Source organism: Lytechinus pictus, chromosome 3, assembly GCF_037042905.1.
Source record: "Lytechinus pictus isolate F3 Inbred chromosome 3, Lp3.0, whole genome shotgun sequence".
Classification (NCBI taxonomy): Eukaryota; Metazoa; Echinodermata; class Echinoidea; order Temnopleuroida; family Toxopneustidae; genus Lytechinus; species Lytechinus pictus.
In genome coordinates this window covers 75,592,574-75,619,932 of record NC_087247.1, presented here as the reverse complement: position 1 = coordinate 75,619,932, position 27,359 = coordinate 75,592,574, and the positions used below count along the sequence as shown (strand labels likewise).

General features: G+C 34.5%; 1 protein-coding gene across 1 annotated transcript; it reads left to right on the top strand.

Annotated features, from left to right (window-relative positions):
• On the top strand, window positions 1-26,593 carry LOC129256688 (uncharacterized). The gene is made up of 8 exons (XM_054894849.2): window positions 1-138; window positions 2,405-2,539; window positions 7,435-7,530; window positions 8,029-8,105; window positions 10,430-10,495; window positions 10,838-10,954; window positions 19,522-19,702; window positions 21,732-26,593. Exons 1-8 carry the CDS (start codon window positions 1-3, stop codon window positions 21,798-21,800), a joined length of 879 nt encoding a protein of 292 aa, XP_054750824.1. The 3' UTR covers window positions 21,801-26,593.
• Window positions 26,594-27,359: the final 766 nt, after the last annotated feature.

The window sequence follows — 27,359 nt, the reverse complement described above, 5'->3', positions numbered from 1 at the left end:
ATGCGAATGAGTCATGCTTCAGTGCATGCTATTGGTTGTGGGCCTACTGATAGACTATTTGAGTATGGTATGAAAGAGATTGGACAATGGATTCATAAACCAGAGAATAATGGAATTGTCATAAGGATATACTTTGAGGTAAATATGAACCTATTGTATGCAAAATTCATACTTCTCAAGTTTGTTATATATATATATTTAAAGCTAAATGAAAGTAGTTGCAGTAAAACACTGATTTCGTGAGAAAGTCTGTAAAACCAAGGTTAAGTATTACTATATCATCGTGGATCTAGATCTGGTACAGTTATATAAACTGAACTTTGTGAAATCATGAAATCTAAGCTAAAAACGATCACACTGAAAATGTTCTCTAAATGTCCCGTACGACATTTATAGAATCACCCATTAATGGAATTTTTACACATTTCTATCGATGAAAATGATCGAACATGATGACAATTATTTTTGGGAAGAGTATCTTCAACAATATTCATCATTTCACGGCTCAATGAACATGTAATGAAAACAAAAAATATGATTTTCAAATATCATTGGCAAGTAATGCTTCAATTTGGTAACTAAAATTATTTTTTCTCAACCTTTTTCGTGATGTTCATGACCAATTAACATGTTTCAATGATTCAAAGGCGTTTAGTTAAGCATTTACGCTTGAATGAACATGTTGAATGTGATAAGCTCTTTTTTTACGTTATTGGAAAAAATGAAATTGCTAACTATGGATATCTGTCACAAACCTTCTTGTAAAGTTAATTTGATTGGATTTTTATGGAAATCCCGATATTCAATGCTTCAGTGAGCACACAATATTAAAAAATTATGCATATGAGAAGAAAGTTCTAGGCCTTGACCCCGCTCTGTGCCGTATCGAATGGTTATTTGAGTGTGCGAGCCCTTTGGATAGTGTCACTCTGAAGCCGTGTGCAAAGTTTCATGAGAAAATCATTAGCAGAAGTAACAAAAACCGTCTATGAAACAAACCCTTATTTCACTTTTGTTAAAATTTTGACTTCCTCTCTCATAGACATTGTGTACACCATGTGTTCATTTTTTTTAGAATGAGTAACCCCTTTTCAATATTATGGAAAAATTTTTCAAAGCTATCCTCAGCACAATCATTTGGCAGTAATGTTTATCAACCTATGGGCAGAATTCTATGCAAAAATGAAATCGTTTGTTAAAGGATGAGTGAGCAAGCCTCAAAGGGGGAAAAGGGACATTTTTTAACATCACATACTCATTTTGAGGGGTTATAAAGTGAATAATGGGGGCAAATTCGGTTTCAGATGTAACTTAATTGGTGTTGTTTTTATCATCCATCATTTTTATCACCACACTTTCCGAACTTTTACACTGTCATGGTTGAATGAGCACACTCGAAAACTTGGAAATTAATACTCAATTTACTGCATAAATATATTCTTTTCCTAACAATTTTTCAGGATCAGTTGAATTTATGGACAAATAAGTGGTGGATCCAGAATTTGAAAGTGGGGAGGTGTTGAGAAATTGGGGGAGGGGAGCCACTAACATCTTCCAATTTTAACATGTTTTAACAAGTTACAGAGGATACTACCGTAAACCCATATGAGAGGATGCGTCATCACAAAAACAATGTGCTCACTCAACCATGAACATACATTATCAAAATTTTGTGTGGAGCGGCTAAATGATAGATAGTAAAACAACTTATTGCCAAAAAATTCACCAAAAAACAACCTTTGCCCAACTTTGTATTTACACAATCTAAAAAACGACTCTTTGTGACTTTTAAAAATAATAATTTTTAATTCAGTCTTTGAATACTCATGCATGACCCAACCGATCAATCTCATTTTCCCCCAGGAGTTGCCTAATGAGTTTTAAAAAACCACCTACGAAATATTATGTCTCAAAATTATTCTGTTCGAAAGTTACCGCATTTTGATTTAGGGGGGACTTACTTTTTTTGTTGTGCATATATTATTATTGCTGGAATAAAGACCTGACGGAAGTGCCCGAATCCGCGCTTATTTTGCTTATTTCTCAGCAATTGCACAATTTCTTCCAGAATCCTTTGGCACATATTTTTTATTCATACAAACAGACACTTGGTTGGTCATTATATTGGATTCTGTAAAAAGTCATATTGAGATCGTTACCACAACTGGCATTTATCTTTAACAGATATCAGAGACATACAACGGAAGTAATATTTCATGAGAAGTAGCTGTAAAATAAAGATGGTTGAACAGTCTTTGTAAATGTTTAATAGACTGCTTCTATAATGTGTTTTTCTTGTAAATTAGAATGTGCACTTTTACTGGACAAATAATGTTGGTTGCATCAATTTTCTGTTTTTATATTAACAATTGACTGTTTCAGTGATTTCTTTATTCATTATTAGGATGATCCTGATCACACAAAGGGCTATGATCATCTGATAAATGGACCGATTGAAAAGTATTTTGGAGATTATGTATTCACACCAAATGATCGAATTAAATTAGGAAGATGGCCAACAATGCGAGAAATGAGAAGTGTAAGTTTTACCTTTTGTATGTCTTGATCTTAGAACACATTGATTGTTCTATTTCCACATTCATTAATGCATTTTCCTTGTGCAAAATGGATCATGCCCAACCTTTTAATGTGCAGTGCTTGACCCGATTTAGAGAGATCGTATGCAGGGGGGGGGGGGGGCTTTAGCAAATAAAGATGAAAAAATTGCCATCAGATCAATTTCTCAAGTAGTATTTTGTTCTTGTCTCACCTGCATAGTAGAGCGAGACTATAGGCACCACTTTTCCGGCGGCGATGGCAGTGGCATCATCGACATTGAAATCTTACCAAAGGTTAAGTTTTTGAATTATCATCATAACTTAGAAAGTATATGGACCTACTTGATGAAACTTGGACATAAGGGTAATCAAGTATTACTGAGCATCTCGCCCGAGTTTCAGGTCACATGATCAAGGTCAAAAGTCATTTAATAGGGTAAATGAACTCAGACCATGTTGGGGAAATCAATATCGAAATCTTAACCAATGTTAAGTTTTTGGATTGCCATCATAACTAAAAAAGAATATATACCTAATTCATTAAACTTAGATATAAGGGTAATAGTGTATCACTGAAGATCTTGCCTTAGTTTCAGGTCACATGATCAAGGTCATTTAGGGTCAATGAACTTTGACCATGTTTGGGTATTTGTGGAATTGTCATAACTTTTTTAATTTTATGGATCTAGTTCATGAAACTTGGACATAAGAGTAATTAAGTATCCCTGAATATTCTGTGTGCATTTGAGGTCACATGACCAAGATCAAAGGTCATTTAATGTCAATGAACTTATGCCGTGTTGGAGGTATTTGATGAATTGTCGTCATAACATTAAAAGTTTATGGATCTAGTTCATGAAACTTGGATATGAGAGTAACTATGTATCCTTGAATATTCTGTGTGCATTTCAGGTCACATGACCAAGATCAAAGGTCATTTAATGTCAATGGCTGTGTTGGAGGTATATGTTGAATTGGCATCATAACTTGAAAGTTAATGTATCTACACATATAGTTTATGAAACTTAGACATAAGGGATATCAAGTATCAAGTTTTGCATATGGTCAAAGTTCATGTTGGGTCATTGGACGTACTATGTTATTATCCTATGAGTGTTTTCTTTTGTGAATGATTATTAAGAGCTGTTTTCAAAGTCAGCACTGCTGCTATATTTAATTGCGTAATGCAGGCAAGACTGCCAGAGGCGTTCCACTTGTTTCAATTTTTGTCTCGCCTGCATAGCAGAGCGAGACTATAGGCGCCACTTTTCCGACGGCGGCAGCGTCGTCAACATTGAAATCTTAACCAAGGTTAAATTTTTGAAATGTCATCATAACTTAGAAAGTATATGGACCTAGTTCATAAAACTTGGACATAAGGGTAATCAAGTATTACTGAACATCCTGCTCGAGTTTCAGGTCACATGACCAAGGTCAAAGGTCATTTAGGGTCAATGATCGAACTTAGACCATGTTGGTGGAATCAATATAAAAATCTCAACCAAGCTTAAGTTTTTGAAATGTCGTCATTACTTTGAAAGTATATGGACCTAGTTCATGAAACTTGGATATAAAGATGATAGTGTATCATTGAAGATCCTGCTTAAGTTTCATGTCACATGACCAAGGTCAAAGGTCACTTAGGGTCAACGAACTTTGACCATGTTGGGGGTATTTGTGGAATCGTCATCATAACTTTGAAATTTTATGGATCTAGTTGATGAAACTTAAACATAAGAGCAATTATGTATCCCTGAACATCCTGTGCGATTTTCAGGTCATATGACCAAGGTCAAAGGTCATTTAGGGTCAACAAACTTTGATAATGTCGGGGGTATTTGTGGAATTGTCATCATAACTTTAAAATTTTATAGATCTAGTTCATAGAAACTTGGGACATAAGAGTAACCATGTATCCCTGAATATCTTGGGCTTGTTTCAGGTCACATGACCAAAATCAAAGGTCATTTAGGGTGAATGAACTTTGGCCATGTTGGGGGTATTTGTTGAATTGGCATCATAACTTAGAAAGTTTATAGATCTACACATGTAGTTTATGAAACATAGATATAAGGGATATTCAAGTTGTTTTGCACATGTCTGAGGTCATATGATCATGTTCAAAGGTCATGTTGGGTAAATGGACATTGTATTTTATTATCATATGAGTGTTTTCTTTTATGAATAATTATTTAATAGCTGTTTTCAAAGTCAGCACTGCTGGTATATCATATCACGTAATGCAGGCGAGACTGCCAGAGGCGTTCCACTTGTTTATGTTTGTATTTTTCATTCTTTTCTCAGGGACTCTTTTGAGATCATGAACAGCATAAAATGAATCCAATTAGACCAGCAAAAGTAAAAAATACTGATACATTTATGATTTTTGGTTTGAAATACAACTTGCATTGACTTATCATGTTTCTTTGTAAAATTGGTCTCAAAAGATGCACAAGACTTGAAAGTAAATAGTCAGCTTGCGGTGCGGCCTAGATAGTGTTAACCCTATCTAGGCCGGGGGGGGGGGGCCTCGGAGGCTCCCCTCAACGATTCGCGCAATATTTTTACCGCGCAAATTTGCGACGCGATTCCGAAATTATGCAACATTTTGTAAGTGCATGTCAGACCAAAAATTGCTCAAAAACGTGATTTCGTGTACAAAGTCAATGCAAATTGTGTTTTCAACCCATAATCATAATTGTATGATTATTTTCAGATTTGCTGGTCTAAATGAATTTATTTTATGCTTTTTATGATCTCAAAAGGGTCCCCAACAAAATTCATTGAAAAAACAATAAAAAACAAAAGGTCCAAAAAACAAAGAAATACATAAGAAATTGCAAAAAACAAAATAATACATTAAAAAATTGTTCTGTTGCAATTTTTTTCATGTTCATTTGCTGAGAATACCACAAAGAGTTTCTACATCAAAAATTTGAACATTTGGAGCTTTATTTAGGGGATTAGAGGAAAAGTATGATTTTGCATACTAATTATGCATAAATTAGCATAATTAATAAATAACGATTTGCATGAAATAAATTAATACAAAATTTTGTAGATTATGTTCCAGGCAAGCTGCGTGCCAATTTTCAGCGCGATCGCGCAATCGACAGCCGAGATCTCAAGGGGGGCCTGGGAGGCCCCCCCACGGCCATATGATCTCCAAATATACCCCGGCCTAGATAGGGCTTTGGGTTCTTACTTTAATTTAACTGCACACATACCCATTCATGTAGAGTCTTATCTTCAATGTTGCATTGCATGAATGGGAAAATAAGGACCCTGGAAGAAGATTAGCCAATAGTGTAGTGTTTACATTCAGGGTAATTGCAAACTTCATACGAGAGATCATAAAGTCAAATTTAAGTTACATTTTAAAGGGGAATCCAGCCTTGGCCATTAAATATTGTGTTGGGAAGGAAAAAATTAAATTAAACAGAATGGTGAAAGTTTGAAAGAAATCGGACAAGTAATAAGAAAGTTATAGCTGCTTTAAAATTGAGATCACTAATACTATGTAGATTTCAAATTGGCAACTGGGTAAGTAAATTATGACATGGGGCTAGGACAACTTTCCCATAGTCCATGTACTTTATTATCAGGGATTTGTGGTTTTCTCTTAAGTACCCATTCCCCTGGGGCAGTAATCTAAATATAACCAAGGTAGCATATTGTTTTATGTCCTCATGAAAGAAAAATATAATTTGAAATAAAACTTTTGGGAAAAATGACATTTTAGCCATAATATGTATTGGAGTACATGGAAGTGTAGTCCTTGCCTTACATCACTATGACATCCCATATGCGGCCAATTTGAAGTCTCCATGGGTATAGTGATTACCAATATTTACAACTTTTAAAAATTCATAATTTTCTTTTTGTTTGTCCAATATTGTTCAAACTTTCACCTATCAACTTGTCTGATTTTTCTTTTCCTTATAAAAACAAGTTTTTATTTGGGTTGGATTTCCCTTTAAGGTTATAATTCCAAAAGTCAAAATTTACAGATTATCTTTCTTTCAAATTAGGTGATAAGATCTGTGTTGTAATAACTTTAACTATTTTTATATTTGTTTCAACCACTGCTTGTGGTTGCACAATAAGATAACAATTTTGATTGATCCATGGACAAGACTATACCGTCTTGTATTACTTATAATTACCCTTTTTACACACGCTAAAATTTCCTTAACCCCGTACTATAGGTGGGGCTAAATTGCCATTTAGCCCCACCTATAGTACGGGGTTAAGCTTAGCCCACTTTCTTTTTACACAGCATTTTTGCAAAGTGGGCTAACCCCACCTATAGTACGGGATTATTTGGCCCTGCAAAAAAGCAGGGTTATCCCAGCAATTGCGGTGCTAAGAGCGATAGTACGGGGTTAAGATCGCTAGTGTAAAACGAAAGTGGGCTAAGCTTAACCCCGTACTATAGGTGGGGCTAAATGGCAATTTAGCCCCACCTATAGTACGGGGTTAAGGAAATTTTAGCGTGTGTAAAAAGGAATGAACCCTCAGTGCGCTCGTGAATATTCGTGAGCTACCACTAGTCCGGGGTTAGCGAGTTTCGTGTGTGAAAAGCAAGCATTCCTTATCCGGGGATAGCAATAACGATTTGGCATGTGTGAAAAGGAAAAAAAGATAGTACGGGGTTAAGGATAGTACGGGGTTAGCGATAGTCCGGGGTTAAGAAAATCCTGTGTAAAAAGGGTAAATGACAATTAGTACTTTGTATTTAGGTGATGGAGTAATAAATATGTTCATGATTTTCTCAAGTCTATGACCATGAAATGTATCTTTTAGCATATTCATGTTATTAATGCCATATGTTCTCTTCTCTTTAACATTGTAATTAATTCTTTGATTTTGATAGTTAAATAAGACAGTGATTGTGACCTCAGCTAATACATACACTCATGGTGGTGTCTTCATCCAAGATGGATACTGGACTGAATACAAAAGATCTAAGGTAGATCAATACTCACATCACTTATTCTTCATTATGTATTGTCAATCAGCAATGCAGCACAAAACTTTCTTGTCCAGTACCTTTTCATTTTGAGCTCATCAGCCAAAAATTTTGCTACATTGCATTACAGTTTATAATGGACTCCAAATGAATTTCAGGGGAAGTATTTTTAGTTTTCCAGGGCACTAAGCAGCAATTCAGAACAAATATGCCCTGAGCCTACGTAGGATTATTATTTCCCTACAACAATGGTTATTTGGTTTTAGCTGGTGGGGGGTGACTCAGCTTGGAGAGGATTCTGTGTATTCAATGTAATTGATTGAAAGTTATTTCTGTCATTTACTTTGTTGGGTGAAGAAGTTTATTCAAATCCTACGTTTAATTTCTTGATATTATCATGATAAAAATTAGGAAACGATTTTATTGAAGCCATACGGATGCTTCATTGATATGGTTTTACTGAAGATTTATGTTGATTTACCCATTCTCTTTTTCTAGTTCACACCTTACCCTACATGTGGAAAATCTTCAAGTGCCAATGTTTTGAGGTACTATTGTGATAGTACAAACTATGGGTAAGTATTAATTATTTCCCAAATCCTCTGTCAAATATATTACCCAGCATAGGACATTGTTATTTATTAATATGGTGAAGATCATCATTACACCCTAGAAAGAGTTGCAAAAGATTCAAATGAGACTCAAAATGAGATTGATCTAAGATTGTGCAATTGAGAAATCAGAATTGAGAACAATATAAATTTTATTTTATTTGAATCTATTGCAACTCTTTGCAATGTAAATGCATAGAAAAATTTGATTAAAGTGTAAAAATTGAGATATGAGGGTTAAAATCAAAGTCAAACTAAGATATATCTCATATTGTGTAATTTAGAGATTGGAATTGAAAACAATCTTATTTGGATTGGATTTGAATCTGTTAAATGGAGTTTACACAGTAATTGTAATCCAGTTTAATACACGTTATCTGTGTTGTGATATCATATAAAAAGGTAAAAATTTACATTTATTACTTATGATAACTTTTAATTCAACCTAGTTCCAAGGGGTTATGAGTCAGAATGTCCACCATTTGTTTAATATACTCCGGCATTTTAATCACTTGTCTTTGTACATCTGTTACCTTTGTGGATATATTCAATGCATATGTGACTTCCACTGAACTGTAGTCATACTGCTTACCTTGTAACTGAATATGTTCTATTGCAAACATAGCTAACTACCGCAGTTAAATGATACTGTTATATGTTGGGGACAACCCATTGATAGGCCTCAGGCCTTTGTTTATCCATTGTTTTTGTAAGCATTTCTATTTATTATTTTATTGTTTTTTTTAAGCTCATCCGGCCCGAAGGACCAAATGAGCTTATGCCGTGGCGTCCGTCGTCTGTCGTCCGTCCACAATTTCAAAATGCTTCTTCTTCGCCATTTCAATTCTGTTTGTTTTATATGATAGCACTAGGTGGGGGATTCAAAACTTCTACACAGAATTTTGAAATTTATTGAATATGCTAATTTTTGTGCATTTTTCAAAATTCACAAAAAATGCTTCTTCTTTATTTGTTGACAGATTTTGATTTTTTTGCTTCCATCTGGTAGAGCTTTAATGAGGTTCACCAAACTTCTACACAGAATTTTAAAATTTTGACCAGAACAATTTTTATGCTAATTTATGCATATTTTTAAAAATTCACATAAAATGCTTCTTCTTTATTTGTTGACCGATTTTGATTTTTTTTTTCCATCTGGTAGAGCTTCATGAGGTTCACCAAACTTCTACACAGAATTTTTAAATTTTGACCAGAACAATTTTTATGCGAAATTAATTTATTCATATTTTTAAAAATTCACATAAAATGCTTTTTCTTCTTTAATTGTTGACCGATTTTGATTTTTTTTCTTCCATCTGGTAGAACTCCATGAGGTTCACCATACTTCTACCCAGAATTTTGAAATTTTCAGTAGAAAATTATTTATGCAAGTTTATGCGAAATTTATTCAGAAATCACAGAAAATGCCTCTTTTTTATTTGTTGACAGATTTTGATTTTTTTTCTTCCATCAGGTAGAGCTGCATGAGGTTCACCAAACTTGTACACAAAATTTAAAATTTTGTCTGGAAAATCATTTATGCTAATTTATGCAAAATTTATTCATAAATTACAAAAAATGTTTTTTCTTCTTCATTTGTTGATCAATTTCAATTTTGTTTGCTTAATATGAGAGCTCGAGGTGGTGATACAAAATTTCAACACATAATTTTGAAACTCATTAAATTTGCTAATTTATTCATATATTTTCAAAACTCACAAAAATTACTTATTGATTTGTTAATTGATTTTGATTATTTTTGTTCCATCTGAGAGCTATATGAGGTTCACCAAGGTTCTAAACAGAGTTAAGAAATTTTGACTAGAAAGTTATTTATGCTTAATTTATATGAAATTTATTCATAGATCACAAAAAATGCTTCTATGTCATTTCTTCATCAATTTCAATTCTATATCCTCAATTTATGTCACCAATATAATTCACTACAGTGTCAACTGGGCTGAAATTAAATTGTGTTAAATTTCGTTGCGAGATGCCGGATGAGCTCCACATCATTGATGTGCTAGTTTTATTTATGATTGTGCAAATTTTATGTGATTTTTATTGAATATTAGAAAATAAATGACTTGAATTTAATTGAATGAATTGAATTGAATTGAATTGGCCTGAATAGAACTGAATGGAATTGAAGTGAAATGAATTGAATTGTATTGAAATAAATTAAATTGAATTGAATTGAATTCAAATGAATTGAATGGAATAAAGAGGGCCTCATCAATCAGAACTGTCATGCATCTGAACTGCATCATACAATATCTTTTCCACAGGCCATTCTGGAATGGTCCAAAGGAAACTGGTGTTATACTAGATTTCTGTGAGTTTATGAAGTGTGGGTAAGTTTATATGATAATTTCTTTTCGATACAAAAATGTCATGGAGTTCAAAACCTCACATTAATTAGATAATGTTTGGAGTATTACATTTCTAATTTTACCTGATATAGTTTATTGACTCTTTGTCTGTCTATAATTGTGTCACAAAGATGCATACTGTTTCTACCAGTTATATGTCATTTGAATGTTACATTTTATCCATAGCTATTCATAGCTATAGCATTTCTGTCTTAAACAGGTGATATTGCCTTATTAAAATAGATGAATCATCTGTCTTCATGAGAAACTTTTATGAAGTATTTGAGAAGCAGATATTTCTTTTGACCTTTCTGATTTTTTTAGAATTGAGTACCCAGCAGCTGACCAGGTAAATCCAACCTTATTAGAGACGGCTGTCTGGACTTGGGCCAAAGGTGAACCTAATCATCCTCTCACCAAACAATCTTGTGTCTTTCTCAAGTGAGTAGAAGCGATCTTGATTCTATAAAGTCTAGTTTGGACAGTTTATTGCACTTGTGTCTTTCTCAAGTGAGTAGAAGCGATCTTGATTCTATAGAGGCTAGTTTAGACAGTTTATTACACTTGTGTCTTTCTCAAGTGAGTAAAGCGATCTTGATTCTATAGAGGCTAGTTTAGACAGGTTATTACACTTGTGTCTTTCTCAAGTGAGTAGAAGCGATCTTGATTCTATAGAGGATAGTTTAGACAGTTTATTGCACTTGTGTCTTTCTCAAGTGAGTAGAAGCGATCTTGATTCTATAGAGGCTATAGTTTAGACAGTTTATTGCACTTGTGTCTTTCTCAAGTGAGTAAAACAATCTTGATTCTATAGAGGCTAGTTTAGACAGTTTATTGCACTTGTGTCTTTCTCAAGTGAGTAGAAGCAATCTTGATTCTATAGAGGCTAGTTTAGACAGGTTATTGCACTTGTGTCTTTCTCAAGTGAGTAGAAGCAATCTTGATTCTATAGAGGCTATAGTTTAGACAGTTTATTGCACTTGTGTCTTTCTCAAGTGAGTAAAACAATCTTGATTCTATAGAGGCTAGTTTAGACATTTTATTGCACTTGTGTCTTTCTCAAGTGAGTAGAAGCGATCTTGATTCTATAGAGGCTAGCTTAGACAGTTTATTACACTTGTGTCTTTCTCAAGTGAGTAAAGCAATCTTGATTCTATAGAGGCTAGTTTAGACAGGTTATTACACTTGTGTCTTTCTCAAGTGAGTAGAAGCGATCTTGATTCTATAGAGGCTAGTTTAGACAGGTTATTACACTTGTGTCTTTCTCAAGTGAGTAGAAGCGATCTTGATTCTATAGAGGCTAGTTTAGACAGGTTATTACACTTGTGTCGTTCTCAAGTGAGTAGAAGCAATCTTGATTCTATAGAGGCTAGTTTAGACAGGTTATTACACTTGTGTCTTTCTCAAGTGAGTAGAAGCGATCTTGATTCTATAGAGGCTAGTTTAGACAGTTTATTGCACTTGTGTCTTTCTCAAGTGAGTAGAAGCGATCTTGATTCTATAGAGGCTATAGTTTAGACAGTTTATTGCACTTGTGTCTTTCTCAAGTGAGTAAAACAATCTTGATTCTATAGAGGCTAGTTTAGACATTTTATTGCACTTGTGTCTTTCTCAAGTGAGTAAAAGCAATCTTGATTCTATAGAGGCTAGTTTAGACAGTTTAATGCACTTGTGTCTTTCTCAAGTGAGTAAAGCAATCTTGATTCTATAGAGGCTAGTTTAGACAGTTTATTGCACTTGTGTCTTTCTCAAGTGAGTAAAGCGATCTTGATTCTATAGAGGCTAGTTTAGACAGGTTATTACACTTGTGTCTTTCTCAAGTGAGTAAAAGCAATCTTGATTCTATAGAGGCTAGTTTAGACAGTTTATTGCACTTGTGTCTTTCTCAAGTGAGTAAAGCGATCTTGATTCTATAGAGGCTAGTTTAGACAGCTATTGCACTTGTGTCTTTCTCAAGTGAGTAGAAGCAATCTTGTTTCTATAGAGGCTAGTTTAGACAGGTTATTACACTTGTGTCTTTCTCAAGTGAGTAGAAGCAATTTTGATTCTATAGAGGCTAGTTTAGACAGGTTATTACACTTGTGTCTTTCTCAAGTGAGTAGAAGCGATCTTGATTCTATAGAGGCTAGTTTAGACAGTTTATTGCACTTGTGTCTTTCTCAAGTGAGTAGAAGCGATCTTGATTCTATAGAGGCTATAGTTTAGACAGTTTATTGCACTTGTGTCTTTCTCAAGTGAGTAAAGCAATCTTGATTCTATAGAGGCTAGTTTAGACAGGTTATTACACTTGTGTCTTTCTCAAGTGAGCAGAAGCAATCTTGATTCTATAGAGGCTAGTTTAGACAGGTTATTACACTTGTGTCTTTCTCAAGTGAGTAGAAGCGATCTTGATTCTATAGAGGCTAGTTTAGACAGTTTATTGCACTTGTGTCTTTCTCAAGTGAGTAGAAGCGATCTTGATTCTATAGAGGCTATAGTTTAGACAGTTTATTGCACTTGTGTCTTTCTCAAGTGAGTAGAAGCGATCTTGATTCTATAGAGGCTATAGTTTAGACAGTTTATTGCACTTGTGTCTTTCTCAAGTGAGTAAAACAATCTTGATTCTATAGAGGCTAGTTTAGACATTTTATTGCACTTGTGTCTTTCTCAAGTGAGTAAAAGCAATCTTGATTCTATAGAGGCTAGTTTAGACAGTTTAATGCACTTGTGTCTTTCTCAAGTGAGTAAAGCAATCTTGATTCTATAGAGGCTAGTTTAGACAGTTTATTGCACTTGTGTCTTTCTCAAGTGAGTAAAGCGATCTTGATTCTATAGAGGCTAGTTTAGACAGGTTATTACACTTGTGTCTTTCTCAAGTGAGTAAAAGCAATCTTGATTCTATAGAGGCTAGTTTAGACAGTTTATTGCACTTGTGTCTTTCTCAAGTGAGTAAAGCGATCTTGATTCTATAGAGGCTAGTTTAGACAGCTATTGCACTTGTGTCTTTCTCAAGTGAGTAGAAGCAATCTTGTTTCTATAGAGGCTAGTTTAGACAGGTTATTACACTTGTGTCTTTCTCAAGTGAGTAGAAGCAATTTTGATTCTATAGAGGCTAGTTTAGACAGGTTATTACACTTGTGTCTTTCTCAAGTGAGTAGAAGCGATCTTGATTCTATAGAGGCTAGTTTAGACAGTTTATTGCACTTGTGTCTTTCTCAAGTGAGTAGAAGCGATCTTGATTCTATAGAGGCTATAGTTTAGACAGTTTATTGCACTTGTGTCTTTCTCAAGTGAGTAAAGCAATCTTGATTCTATAGAGGCTAGTTTAGACAGGTTATTACACTTGTGTCTTTCTCAAGTGAGCAGAAGCAATCTTGATTCTATAGAGGCTAGTTTAGACAGGTTATTACACTTGTGTCTTTCTCAAGTGAGTAGAAGCGATCTTGATTCTATAGAGGCTAGTTTAGACAGTTTATTGCACTTGTGTCTTTCTCAAGTGAGTAGAAGCGATCTTGATTCTATAGAGGCTATAGTTTAGACAGTTTATTGCACTTGTGTCTTTCTCAAGTGAGTAAAACAATCTTGATTCTATAGAGGCTAGTTTAGACAGTTTATTGCACTTGTGTCTTTCTCAAGTGAGTAAAGCAATCTTGATTCTATAGAGGCTAGTTTAGACAGTTTATTGCACTTGTGTCTTTCTCAAGTGAGTAAAGCTATCTTGATTCTATAGAGGCTAGTTTAGACAGTTTATTACACTTGTGTCTTTCTCAAGTGAGTAAAAGCAATCTTGATTCTATAGAGGCTAGTTTAGACAGTTTATTGCACTTGTGTCTTTCTCAAGTGAGTAAAGCGATCTTGATTCTATAGAGGCTAGTTTAGACAGCTATTGCACTTGTGTCTTTCTCAAGTGAGTAGAAGCAATCTTGTTTCTATAGAGGCTAGTTTAGACAGGTTATTACACTTGTGTCTTTCTCAAGTGAGTAGAAGCAATCTTGATTCTATAGAGGCTAGTTTAGACAGGTTATTACACTTGTGTCTTTCTCAAGTGAGTAGAAGCGATCTTGATTCTATAGAGGCTAGTTTAGACAGTTTATTGCACTTGTGTCTTTCTCAAGTGAGTAGAAGCGATCTTGATTCTATAGAGGCTATAGTTTAGACAGTTTATTGCACTTGTGTCTTTCTCAAGTGAGTAAAGCAATCTTGATTCTATAGAGGCTAGTTTAGACAGGTTATTACACTTGTGTCTTTCTCAAGTGAGTAGAAGCAATCTTGATTCCATAGAGGCTAGTTTAGACAGGTTATTACACTTGTGTCTTTCTCAAGTGAGTAGAAGCGATCTTGATTCTATAGAGGCTAGTTTAGACAGTTTATTGCACTTGTGTCTTTCTCAAGTGAGTAGAAGCGATCTTGATTCTATAGAGGCTAGTTTAGACAGTTTATTGCACTTGTGTCTTTCTCAAGTGAGTAAAGCAATCTTGATTCTATAGAGGCTAGTTTAGACAGTTTATTGCACTTGGTCTACTTTTCAGTTAGTCAAATTGGTTTCCTATCAATTTTGTCTAATAAATGTTAGGTCTAACTGTCACTTTACCTAATATAGAGCTGCTAACCAGTACGTTTTTGTCATATTTAGTATGTTTTTGCAACCAAAATACGAAAGTATGTTTTGTCTCGCCTGCATAGCAGAGCGAGACTATAGGCGCCATTTTTCCGACGGCGGCGTCGTCAACATTGAAATCTTAACCAAGGTTAAAGTTTTGAAATGTCATCATAACTTAGAAAGTATATGGACCTAGTTCATGAAACTTAAGCATAAGGGCAATCAAGTATTACTGAACATCCTGCCTTAGTTTCAGGTCACATGACCAAGGTCAAAGGTCATTTAGGGTCAATGAACTTAGACCATGTTGGGGAAATCAACATCGAAATCTTAACCAAGGTTAAGTTTTTGAAATGTCATCACAACTTCTAAAGTATATGGACCTAGTTCAGTTCCTCCAAATTTACTACATTTATTTAATCCTGAGATTATTGTATCAGGTGGAATTTGTTTATTTTAACTTAGATGGAATGTTCTCTTACAAGCCGTTTGCATTAATGCATAGGGCACTCCTGTAAATTTATGTTTGAATACGGGGAGCTGGGAATAAGCAGCTCCATGCCAATATATTGGGCAGCTTTATTTGCAAACATGACAAACTGATGTATGCCTCAAATTCCTTTAACATACAAAGGGGCAAAAAAAAAATAATAATAAATTGGGTGGAAGGTTTGTGTTCAGAAACAAATTGTTTGAAACCCGACAGATCACCAATATTAATATCAAAGTATATGCTCCAAAGATGTTGATTACCAAGATTTAGGGGAAATACCTGTGGAAACTACTATCCTGCGGGTGGGTCACGTGATCAACAGCCCCGGGGAGGAGTTACTACCCTCCTGGTGTTCACGTGACCATATCTTTCAGTATGCCTCAGTTCTAATGCATATGTAGTCTTTTGTTATGTCTCACGACATTATTCAGATTGTGTTGATGTTCATTACCTTTTATGTTATTAAGGCATATTGCCTATGTGTTTTGATGCCTCGTATGGAATTAAATGGCAAGCAATGGCAAATTATTTGTACACTTGTTTTCTTCTCAAATGGTAATGATCATTGATAGTGATCAGTAAAATTTTGAGAGAGACAAGTGTTAATGTAATTAGTTTAAATTGAGTTAGAACGTGCATCTGATCACTAGTTGCATATCATGTGAATTAATCACAGCGGGGAACTTGCTTTATAATATGCAGCATTCATATCGCGCTTAATACAAATGATTCTAAGCGCTCCATACTATTACCCCGGCTCTATAATGACATGTGCTCGTATAAAGCCATTGCAGTTTGAAATCCCATCGAGGCAACAAGTTTCCCTCCCCTCCCACCCTATGTATTTTTGTCTCACCTGCATAGCAGAGTGAGACTATAGGCGCCGCTTTTCCGACGGCGGCGGCGGCGTCAACACCAAATCTTAACCTGAGGTTAAGTTTTTGAAATGACAGCATAACTTAGAAAGTATATGGACCTAGTTCATGAAACTTGGCCATAAGGTTAATCAAGTATTACTGAATATCCTGCCTGAGTTTCATGTCACATGACCAAGGTCAAAGGTCATTTAGGGTCAATGAACTTAGACCATGTTGGGGGAATCAACATCAAAATCTTAACCTAAGGTTAAGTTTTTGAAATTTCATCATAACTTAGAAAATATATGGACCTAGTTCATGAAACTTATACATAAGGTTAATCAAGTATCACTGAACATCCTGCTTGAGTTTCACATCACATGACCAAGGTCAAAGGTCATTTAGGGTCAATGAACTTTGGCCGAATTGGGGGTATCTGTTGAATTACCATCATAACTTTGAAAGTTTATGGATCTGATTCATGAAACTTGGACATAATAGTAATCAAGTATTACTGAACATCCTGTGCAAGTTTCAGGTCACATGATCAAGGTCAAAGGTCATTTAGGGTCAATGAACTTTGGCCAAATTGGGGTATTTGTTGAATTACAGCCATAAATTTGAAAGTGTGTTGGTCTAGTTCATAAAACTTGGACATAATAGTAATCAAGTATTACTGAACATCCTGTGCGAGTTTCAGGTCACATGATCAAGGTCAAAGGTCATGTAAGGTCAAAGAACTTTGGCCACGTTGGGGGTATTTGTTGAATTGCCATCATATCTCTATAAGTGTATTGGTCTAGTTCATAAAACGTGGAAATAAGAGTAACCAAGTATCACTGAACATCTTGTGCGAGTTATAGTAGTTTTCAAAATCAGCACTGCTGCTATATTGAATCGCGTGATGCAGGTGAGACGGCCAGAGGCATTCCACTTGTTGTTTTATGATATCAGGGTTTTATTTTATAATATCAAGAGGAGAGGACCTAACGTCAGTACAAAATTTAGACACACCAGGTTACAGTGTGTAGGGGCTACATGACTGTGAGCATTGCAGTGTATAACAATAAATGATTGTTGTGTGTTACCACACCAACTGACTTTACACATAGAGCTGAGTTACTGTTGAGAATAACCATATCCAGGAATTTTGTGTATCATGATTTACGATATTCATAAGAAATATGACATGATGGTTGGGAGGCTGGGCAGAATTACGACAGTAGGTCAGCATGGTTGGGAGGTTAGGAGTGACATTGAGTTTTGAGTCTCTTTGATGGAATTCAGAGCATGGAAAATAATTAGGAAATTTTGTGTTTCACAAGTTATGATATTCTTGTGAGATTTAAGTCTATGGTTGGGAGGTTGGGCAGAATTATGTCAGCATGGTTGGGAGGTTGGGAGAGACATTGAGTCCTTGAGCTCTATGATGCAAATAAGGAGCATGGAAAATGTTTAGGAAATTTTGTGTATCAGGATTTATGATGTTCCTGTGAGACACCACGGTTGGGAGGCTGGGCAGAATTATGTCTGCATGGTTGTGAAGTTTGGAGTGACATTGAGTTTTGAGTCTCTTTGGTGGAATTAAGAGCATGGAAAATAAATAGGAAATTTTGTGTTTCACGACTTATAATATTCTTGTGAGATTTTAATGTATGGTTGGGAGGTTGGGCAGAATTATGTCAGCATGGTTGGGAGGTTGGATGAGAAATGATGCAAATAAGGAGCACGGAAAATGTTTAGGACATTTTTTGTATCAAGATCATCTCTATTTGTTTGTCTCTATTTCATAAAACTTACACAAATATGGTTATCGGATAAATGTAATTTCAGGTAACTTTTTTTTACAATCATTTTTTTTAACCAGGATGTAGGATATACACATATATACACATGTTTCAATGATTTTTTTTTTTCATCTTCAAGCGCAGTGCGTATTTCAGCTTGCATGCAGCTTCAGCGCCGCGATGAGCGTGCGGGCCGCGATTGGGACTTTTTTATTTTCAAATGTTGGCAGGCCTGCAATCTGCATAGCAATGTGCATTTTATTATGAAATACAGTTTTTTGGGGGAATACAGTGGGTGAGATCAAAAAAGATTATACAAAAAGTGTGTCTTAACCATATGGCAATTTACAAGTTTTTCAATATTATAAAGTCAAAAAGGGGCCTAAGCTTTCGATCCTAGCAGAATCTTCGTCGGAGGCAAAATGACAAACATATAAAGTGGAACAACCATAATATAGACCACAAACAAGCTACAGCAACACTAGAAACAAGGAGACAAAAGGGGCATTAGTGAGTAGAGAAGACCAATCAGGTTAGTGAAGGGGATGAAAGAAAAGGAGTATGCAGACACAAAGGGAAGTTAGTGTAAGTAAGGCCAAGAGGGATTAAGATAATGAGGCAGGCAACATCAAACAGGATCTGGAACAAAACAGTGATAGAGGGATGAATAACTAGAGAATTAGTGAGAGGTGGGTCAAACAGGTTACAAAGAAAGGCTTAATAAACTGGTGCATAAGAGTGGGGGGGAAAAAAGAAGAAAAAGAATGGGGAACAACTGATAATGTGCAAAAGACATATAAGTATATATGATAAAGCATTAAACAAACTAAGAGAAGAAGGTAAGTGTAAATATGTATCTATAAGTGATATGTATATAAATATATCCAAAAAAGAAATGTATATGAAAAAATATATAAATATATACACATATGGTGTAACTGATATGGTAATCCGCTAGGTGTGACGGGAAAAAACATAAGACTATATAGTAGGAAAGAAAAAAAATCTGTATATGTGAAAAAGAGGAAGCAAATTGCCTAAAAAGGTAAAAGTTTTTCAATATTGTTAAAAAATGGTGAGGCCTTATTTATGTTACATTATATATCTCTTTCTTTCTCAAGACTTTGGGGATAAATAGTGATATATTTGCACTAATATTAAAAAGCGTACTAATGATTCGCTCAATATTGAAAATATAAAGACTCTTCATGTCTGAAGATTACATATATTGGAATGGCACTTGAAACTTGAATTAGTCTATGCTTCATACATTGTTGTATTTTTGTTTTCAGTGGTACTGATCACAGGTGGTATCTATCCCCCTCGTGTCAAACAATGCTTCCACATGCCTGTCTCAGTTCTTCTCAATCTAATGTTTGGGTTCTTGGTAGCAAGGCAACCTATGACAATTCTGCTGCGTGTCCACAGGGCTTCCATTTCAGTCTTCCACTTAACGGATTCCACCAACAAAAGGTTTGTTTTCCAACTCTCACAATTTTATTTTATTATTTGGTCTCTTAAAAGAAAGAAAATAAGTTGAAATTTCTTGATGTGGTTGAGGGGAGATTAAGATACTTCTGACAGGGTTTATACGGGGTGTCACCTGAGAAGCAAACCTGCAGGCCCCTATGAATATAAAAATTTCAGAAACAGTAAAAAATATTATAGTAGATAAAATGATAATAATAATATAGGATTTGTAAAGCGCATGTATCCACTTTGTTAGGTGCTTGAGGCGCTCCTATATTACCCCAGATAAGCTAGTCTACTGATTCCGGTACTCACAGCTTTTTTAGGAATTATACTTCTTGCCGGTACCCATTTACCTCACCTGGGTTGAGTGCAGCACAAAGTGGGTAAATTTGAAAAAAAAAACATGCACACACCCTCACATAAACCCTCATGTAAAACAACACAAGCACACACAAATAGAGTACAAGATATAGTGAGAAAGATGTTAAATACAATAATTACAGAGGGAAACAGTGGTTGTTAGAAATGAATTGGATAATGCTTAGACTTTGAAGAGTGCTCTACTATTTCTAGAGTGAATTGTAAGTGAATTCCATTTTTGCACCCCAATATATTTGATTGAATTACGAATGGAATTAACTTTTGGAAAAGGAGTAGTAAATCATTATGTTATCTGGTTGGGTAATTATGATGAATTAGGAAGTTTGTTTGAAACATTTGTGTGAAAGTTTCTGGGAGGGTGCCTTTATGAAATCTAAGCATAAAAATCTTTGTACTTATCATATATTAACTCAAATGATGTTAAAACGTTGTAAGTAACAAAAAAGCTGCGCACTTGGACTAGTAAAATGAGAATTTGTAAGCAGATGAACTGCCTTCTTGTGTAAAATAAACAATTTTGTTAAGTTTGACATAATGGTGTTACCCTGAAAAATATTGCAAAAGTAAAGATGGCTAAATAATATACATTATTACCTATACAAGGCATTTTAGCAGATAAATAAAAGTCATATTTCGCTCGCTACTTTCAATCCGAGACCGACGAGTGGAACATTTGCCATGTTGCCCTCCCCAGGCTTTGCCCATAGGAATCCTGTACAAATAGAGGGCAATATTGGCCATATTTCTGCTACTGTGCTTGCGCAGTAGGAGCCGATTTTGATCGCTAATTTCAGTATTTCAGAAATCTGGCTGGAACCAGTTTATGAAACAAAGTACAACGCATTATATACAATGCGCGGCACTGCCAGTGCATACACAAACGTAACCCAAGCGCAAGACTTCTACGCGTTGAGTGTATGTGCACGCCATGCATGATGCACGACTGCAAGATAACAATTACGTCACAATTGCTTATTAAAGGTTACTTCGCTATTAAAGGTCGTGAATAACCTGAAATCAGAAGTAGTGATAAGCAAACAGGCATATAAATTGTTCCGAATAGTAGCTTGAATTACACATTGTACAGCTTTAGGTAATAATAATAATATTGACTGGCTCTTCTTTCGGGAAACATCAAATATGTTGCCCTTAAAAGAACCATGTTGCCCTCGTCTAAAGACTCGGGCCAATATGATTCTGTTGCGGACAACATATTTGACCCCTCAAGGCCAGTCAATATTATATAAATACTAAATGTTAAGTAATTTTTTTTTTAACTGTGGAAATCAATTTAGGTGAATTAGAGTGAAACCATAAATTTGCAGTGTCATATGCAAATAGATAAATTTTTAGGAGTAGATGAGACCATTTAGATATAAAAAAATAAACAAATAAAGCCTTTCTTATTTTCTTTGTCATTGTCATTCTCTTCATCTGTCTCTCCCCATACCCTCCCTTTTCCATGTATAGCATAGTCCTCTTATCACAAATGTGAATGACCCTCTCTGATATTTTTTCAACTAATTCTATAAACACAGTAAACACTAGGAGCCATTTATTATCAAAGCAAATCGTGTAAAGCATTTTTTTAATGAAAGTAAAATATTGGATATTTTACTTCATACTGTCTGTTCTATTTTTGTTACAGCTTAACGAGGTGTCTCTTAACCAATCAGTATGGCTGAATGTGACTCCATATCTCCCACTATTATTCTGAAATATATTTTGCAGAATTATTTTCAATACCTGCCTACTCTCAGCAATCTGTAATATAAGAAGATAAATGACTACTCAAAATCAAATAAAACATAAGAACATGATGTAATGTGCAAATTATTTATTTCATAATCCTTGAAGATCAGTCACTCTGAAGAATTGAAGATATGTACATGTATTATACTAACATTTTATCAACTTATCCTACATTCTAGAATATTTTTATAGTCTTCCAATGTATCAACATAATTTATTTTTGTATTGAGTTTAGTGCTGTTTTTATACTGAATATTAAATCATGCATGCAAGTGGTAACTCTACTTTGATATAAAAGTATTATTGATTATAAATATATATATATATATATACAGTGCGTATCAATAAAAACAGGACAGTTTTGAAAAGTCTATCAAAATTTTGTTTGAAATTATGTCTATATTTTAATGTTAATAGATGCTCTTAAGTCTTATCTTTCAAATGTCATTAGAAAAAGAAGTTTCGTTCATGCTTGAGCAAACCCAAAAAGTTTTTGTCAGGGGTTCAAAAAAAGGGTTGCGCCAAATGGCAAAAAATGAGAATAAATTGATGATCAGAATTCTAGCTAATCAGCAGCCTCCTCTCAACATTTTCATTATCTGCCATGATTTTTTAATTATGCTGTCAAAAATCATTTACAAAGCTACATGTATTGATTTACTTGAATTCAGGGAAGGAATAATTTTTTAATCTTAGGGGCTATTTTGCCATATTGGGGCGATGGCTGAATTCTGGTGGTATTTCTTTAATTTCAAGGGGTACTTTTTTCCCCAGAGTAATTATGCTCTGAAGGCATATTTCATTATTCTGACGTAGAATATTGCTTTTCTTTATTATCTTGAATATTGATGGGGCAGATATTGCGGCAACTTCAGAAAAGATGGTTGCCCCAAGGGCCATTTTGCACATTTTTTTGGCTGTCATGGGGGCGAGATCGCCCGTCGCCCTCATGTTTTCCCTGCACTGGCCTGAATTGTTTTGTGTTTTCATTTAGACCGGTTATCTTTTAGCATTGAATATTCCTTCATAAGTAAGAAAAAAAATTGTTGTCATACCAAGCTAGGAGATTTGAATTGTTTATGGGAAGAGCTTGTAAATTATATATAAAAGAATATGTGCAACAAAGATTATGATGCCTTTAAAAGACATGAATCCTATTGTCAAGGGAACATTGGTTCCTTGAACAAGTTAAATTGTGTGCTTGACAGGACAGTATTGTTTAACATGTTTTTCAAAGGCACCGTAACCTTTGTAGCACAAAATTAAATGATTTTTAATAAATTACAAGCTCTTCCTTTAATAAAGAATATCCCCTTACCTGGGTTAACAATAATTTTATTCAGTGCTAAAAGATATCCCAACAAAATAATTCAAGTAAATAGATAGTTTTGTAAATATATTTTGACAGAATAATTCAAAAAGTTATGACAAAGATAATGAAAAGGTTAAGAGGAGTCTGCTGATTTGCAAAAAGTCTGATGATCGATATTTTCAATTTTTCTGCCTTTTTGGCGCAAGCCTTTTTGAAACCCTGACAAAAACGTTTGTTCGCTCAAGCATGAACGAAACTTATTTGTCTAATGGCATTTGAAAGATAAGACTGAAGAGCATCTATTAACATCAAAATAGGAGCATTCTCATGACATTAGTGCCCCAATTTTTATACATATTCATATCATCTTTGTTATATGAAAAAAATTCTACCCAACCTACGAATATGGAAGGAAATAGTGTAGGAAAAGGATCTTCTTACACTCAGCTTCTCCCCAAAAAATTGCCTTAAAGGGGAAGATCACCCTGACCCCAAAAAATCTTGTAAAAATAGCTGGAAAAATAATATATTGCCGAAGGTTTGAGAAAAATCCATTAAAGAATAAAAAGTTATTAAAAGTTTAATTATTTGATTTGTGACGTCATATGCGAGCAACTCTCCTACATATCGTATAGTAAAAGATCAATGAAATGTAATTTTCTCATAAAATTGAGAATGATTTTTACTGTAACTTCAGCCTCAATGGACAAATCATTCACACCCATTCCTCAAAAGATTTTATATTACATAACATATTGGGCAACTGCTCGTTTATTACATCACAAATCCAAAACTTACACTTCTAATAACTTTCTTAATCTTGAATGGATTTTCCTCAAACCTTCGCCAATATTTTTTATCATTTTTTTTCTGCTATTTATACAACAAACTTTTCTTTAGGGTGAACTTCCCCTTTAAGTTGGAATTATAAGGAAACCACTAAGGTTTCATACCCTTACATCAGGTATCCAATACAATCAAAGTTTTAACCATTTAATTTAAAGCTTGATTCAAAAGCAAGCAATCCTATGTTGTCTCGCCCACCAGAGGTGAAGGCGAGACAACAAGTGGATGTCGTCCATCCGTCCGTCACAAACATGACACATAACTCTGCAACCGTTGGTCACTTTCCTACAAACTTGGATGGTAGATGTACTTCGGGGATCTGCATGTAATGCTGCAGTTGGAGGTCACATGGTAAGGTCAAAGGTCATTTTCAGGTCAACATTAAAGTTTACATGCAAAACTCTCTTATGACACACAACTCCGCAACCGCAAGTCACTTCACCCAAACTTGAGTTGTTGATGTACTTAGGAGACCTGCATGCCATGGCGCAGTCAGAGGTCACATGGTAAGGTCAAAGGTCATGTTAGGACATATCTCCGCAACCATACGTCACTTTTAAACCAAACTTGGGTTTTAGCTGTACTAGGAGACCTGCATGTTCTTGTGTTAAGAGGTCACTTGGTAATGTCACAGGTCATTTTGAGGTCAACATTCACGTGCAAGACTCTTGAAATGACAAATATTATTCCATCCCAGTTATTTTACAATGAACTTTTGATACAATTCTGTTGCGTGACCTCGCAAATCACAATATTTCTGGTTACTTTCAGAAGTGAGCGAGACACAACATCACTTATGCCTTGTTCATGAGTTACGGATATAACTTTTACAGAATTGAAATGACAAGATTTATCAATTACATCATTATTACTATATGTATGTTTGCATGTATGTACATGTGATTTTTTATTTTTTACTTGATGGCTGTATTCTGTAGAATTTAAAGGGGAATGAAACCTTTAAAACAAGTAGGCTCATGTCGAAACAGAAAAATCAAAGAATAAGAACAAAGAAAGTTTGAGAAAAATCGGACAAATAATGAGAAAGTTATGAGCATTTGAATATTGCAATCACTATTCCTATGGAGATCCTCACATTGGCAATGCGACAAGGATGTGTGATGTCACATGTGAACAACTTTCCCTTTGATGGACTATAAAATACCCTCAAAATGTCTCTTTTTGCTTTTTCTTATGGTGATACAAACTCTTTATCCATGCGATGTATTCTTTAAAAATCTGTATTACATGCCTTCCTATAGAAAGATCACATGATCTACTGATAGATGTGATAAAAGAGGCAATTTAAGTGAAATATATACTAAAGTAATGCGGAGAGTTGTTCACAAGTGACATCATACATCTTTGTCGCATTGCCAATTTGAGGATCTCCATAGCATTAGTGATCGCAATATTCAAATGCTCATAACTTACTCATTATTTGTCTGATTTTTCTCAAACTTTCGTTGATTTGTTTCTTTGATTTTTCTTTTTTCACACAAGCTATCTTGTTCCAAAGGTTTCATTCTCCTTTAAGGTATTAAGAGACTGATTTCCAAATCATGAATAAAACATCACAGAATGTACATGTATGTGCAATCAGTATATATATCTATTTATAGTGCAAAGTTTAATAGGCTGGAAAGAGTTGCTTAGTGACTTTGGACTACATGAGCTACCGGTACTATATATATAGTTGAGAAATTGTAGCCATTGCAGTTAATGCAGTCATAATCTACTTACATATTTGTGAATTTTGTATAAATTGTTTAAACTTCAATATTTCTGTCATGACAAATAAAGTAACTTTATTGTGTGACTTTAATGCAATATATATACACTAGTATAGGTATGTGTACTTTATTATTGAAAACGAAATGTGAAAATTGGAACTTTAGTTTTGATACTATTTACAAAATACTCTTTGAAGTCGAATTAAGGCACAGGAGATCTAGTTGACAATCATTTTGATACATCTTAAATATTTAATTATATTGTAATTACAATTTATGGCTGTCAACCCAGTTATTAAGATCACATTGATCGATCTATTTGATAAGTCAGAAAAAAATTGAGGAACCAGCAGGATTTGAACCTCTCATCTCCTGATTGCCGTTAGGGACTGTACCACCGGGACATCACCATGGCACAGTCACGATGAAATAGGAACAAAGCCCTCAGTTCCCCTGATTTAATCTGACATGCATTCTTAGTCCATCATAGATAATGATATGGAATGTTAAAGACTTGCTGGGGAAGTTTCATTATACTGTAAGTACAATTTATGGCCATAAATCATACTTTCAATGTAATGAAACTTTCCCCAGCAAGCCTTTAACATTCCATATCTATAATTACTCTGAAATACCAGTTGACAGGGAGGCACAAAGGGTCAAAATTCAAAATGGTTATCTAATACATTTTAAGAATCAAATGCAATATTAAAGTATATAATGTGTAAGCAGCATTCAGATTCACACAGGAAGTGGGGTATAGTAAGGTGAGTATAAGTTGTATATTTGTTATAGATATTACTGTATCATTTGAAGTGTGTGAAATATAATGTATTCTTGAATAAAGGATTCATCTATGATCAATGACACTTTATCTTTAACTATTGTTTATTCATTTTAATGAAAAAGTGTGACTGTCAATAATGTTCCTGTAGTACAGACACAATATAAAAAATAAGTGGTTACACCAATCACACAAACATCATATTTTCAGTGCAGTTCTTTGCTAAACATTTCTTGATTTCATAGAATCATTACAGAATAGAGTAGACATGACAAGTTACCTCATTCATTGTGATCATATTTGATGTTTACTAATTTCTGTATGTGTGCATGTGCTCTGATCCATGCTGGTATGCAGCACCCCCTTTTACACAAACCAGTTATGCTTGCTCTTTTTTATAATAATTGCAGTGTTTAATATCCTATTTTACACTCTATACAGCGTGTCCCACAAAAAAAATGTTAATGGCACTCTAGATGGTTATAATATTAAAATTACATTATCATATTCTTTATATCTTTATGCCTGTAAAGTACATTCATTTTCTACTATTTGGTGAAAGTACATGTGATATGGTCCAATAATCACGAAGATATAAACATTATTTCATTACATATCAGGGAACCTCTCCATCCAAGTTTTGTATTACGTATAATGTGTATTCAGGACAAGAAATGTCCATTGAGTTCTCTTCCACATGGCTGAACGTGACTGCAGACATGCTTGCGTCTTGACAGGCCATAATTTAGTATAGAAAAGAATCTTTCACCATGTAAGGATGAAAAGATTAAATAATGTAAATACATTTACAAACTAGAAAAATGTATCCACAATTTTTCAAGATAAGAT

Bases quoted from the DNA above. Each gene is read 5' to 3' on its own strand.
- LOC129256688 (XM_054894849.2), top strand. From the start codon at position 1: ATGCGAATGAGTCATGCTTCAGTGCATGCTATTGGTTGTGGGCCTACT. The intron at 7,531-8,028 runs GTAGATCAATAC...CTCTTTTTCTAG, and splicing joins CTGAATACAAAAGATCTAAG to TTCACACCTTACCCTACATG. The intron at 10,955-19,521 runs GTGAGTAGAAGC...TTTTGTTTTCAG, and splicing joins CAATCTTGTGTCTTTCTCAA to TGGTACTGATCACAGGTGGT.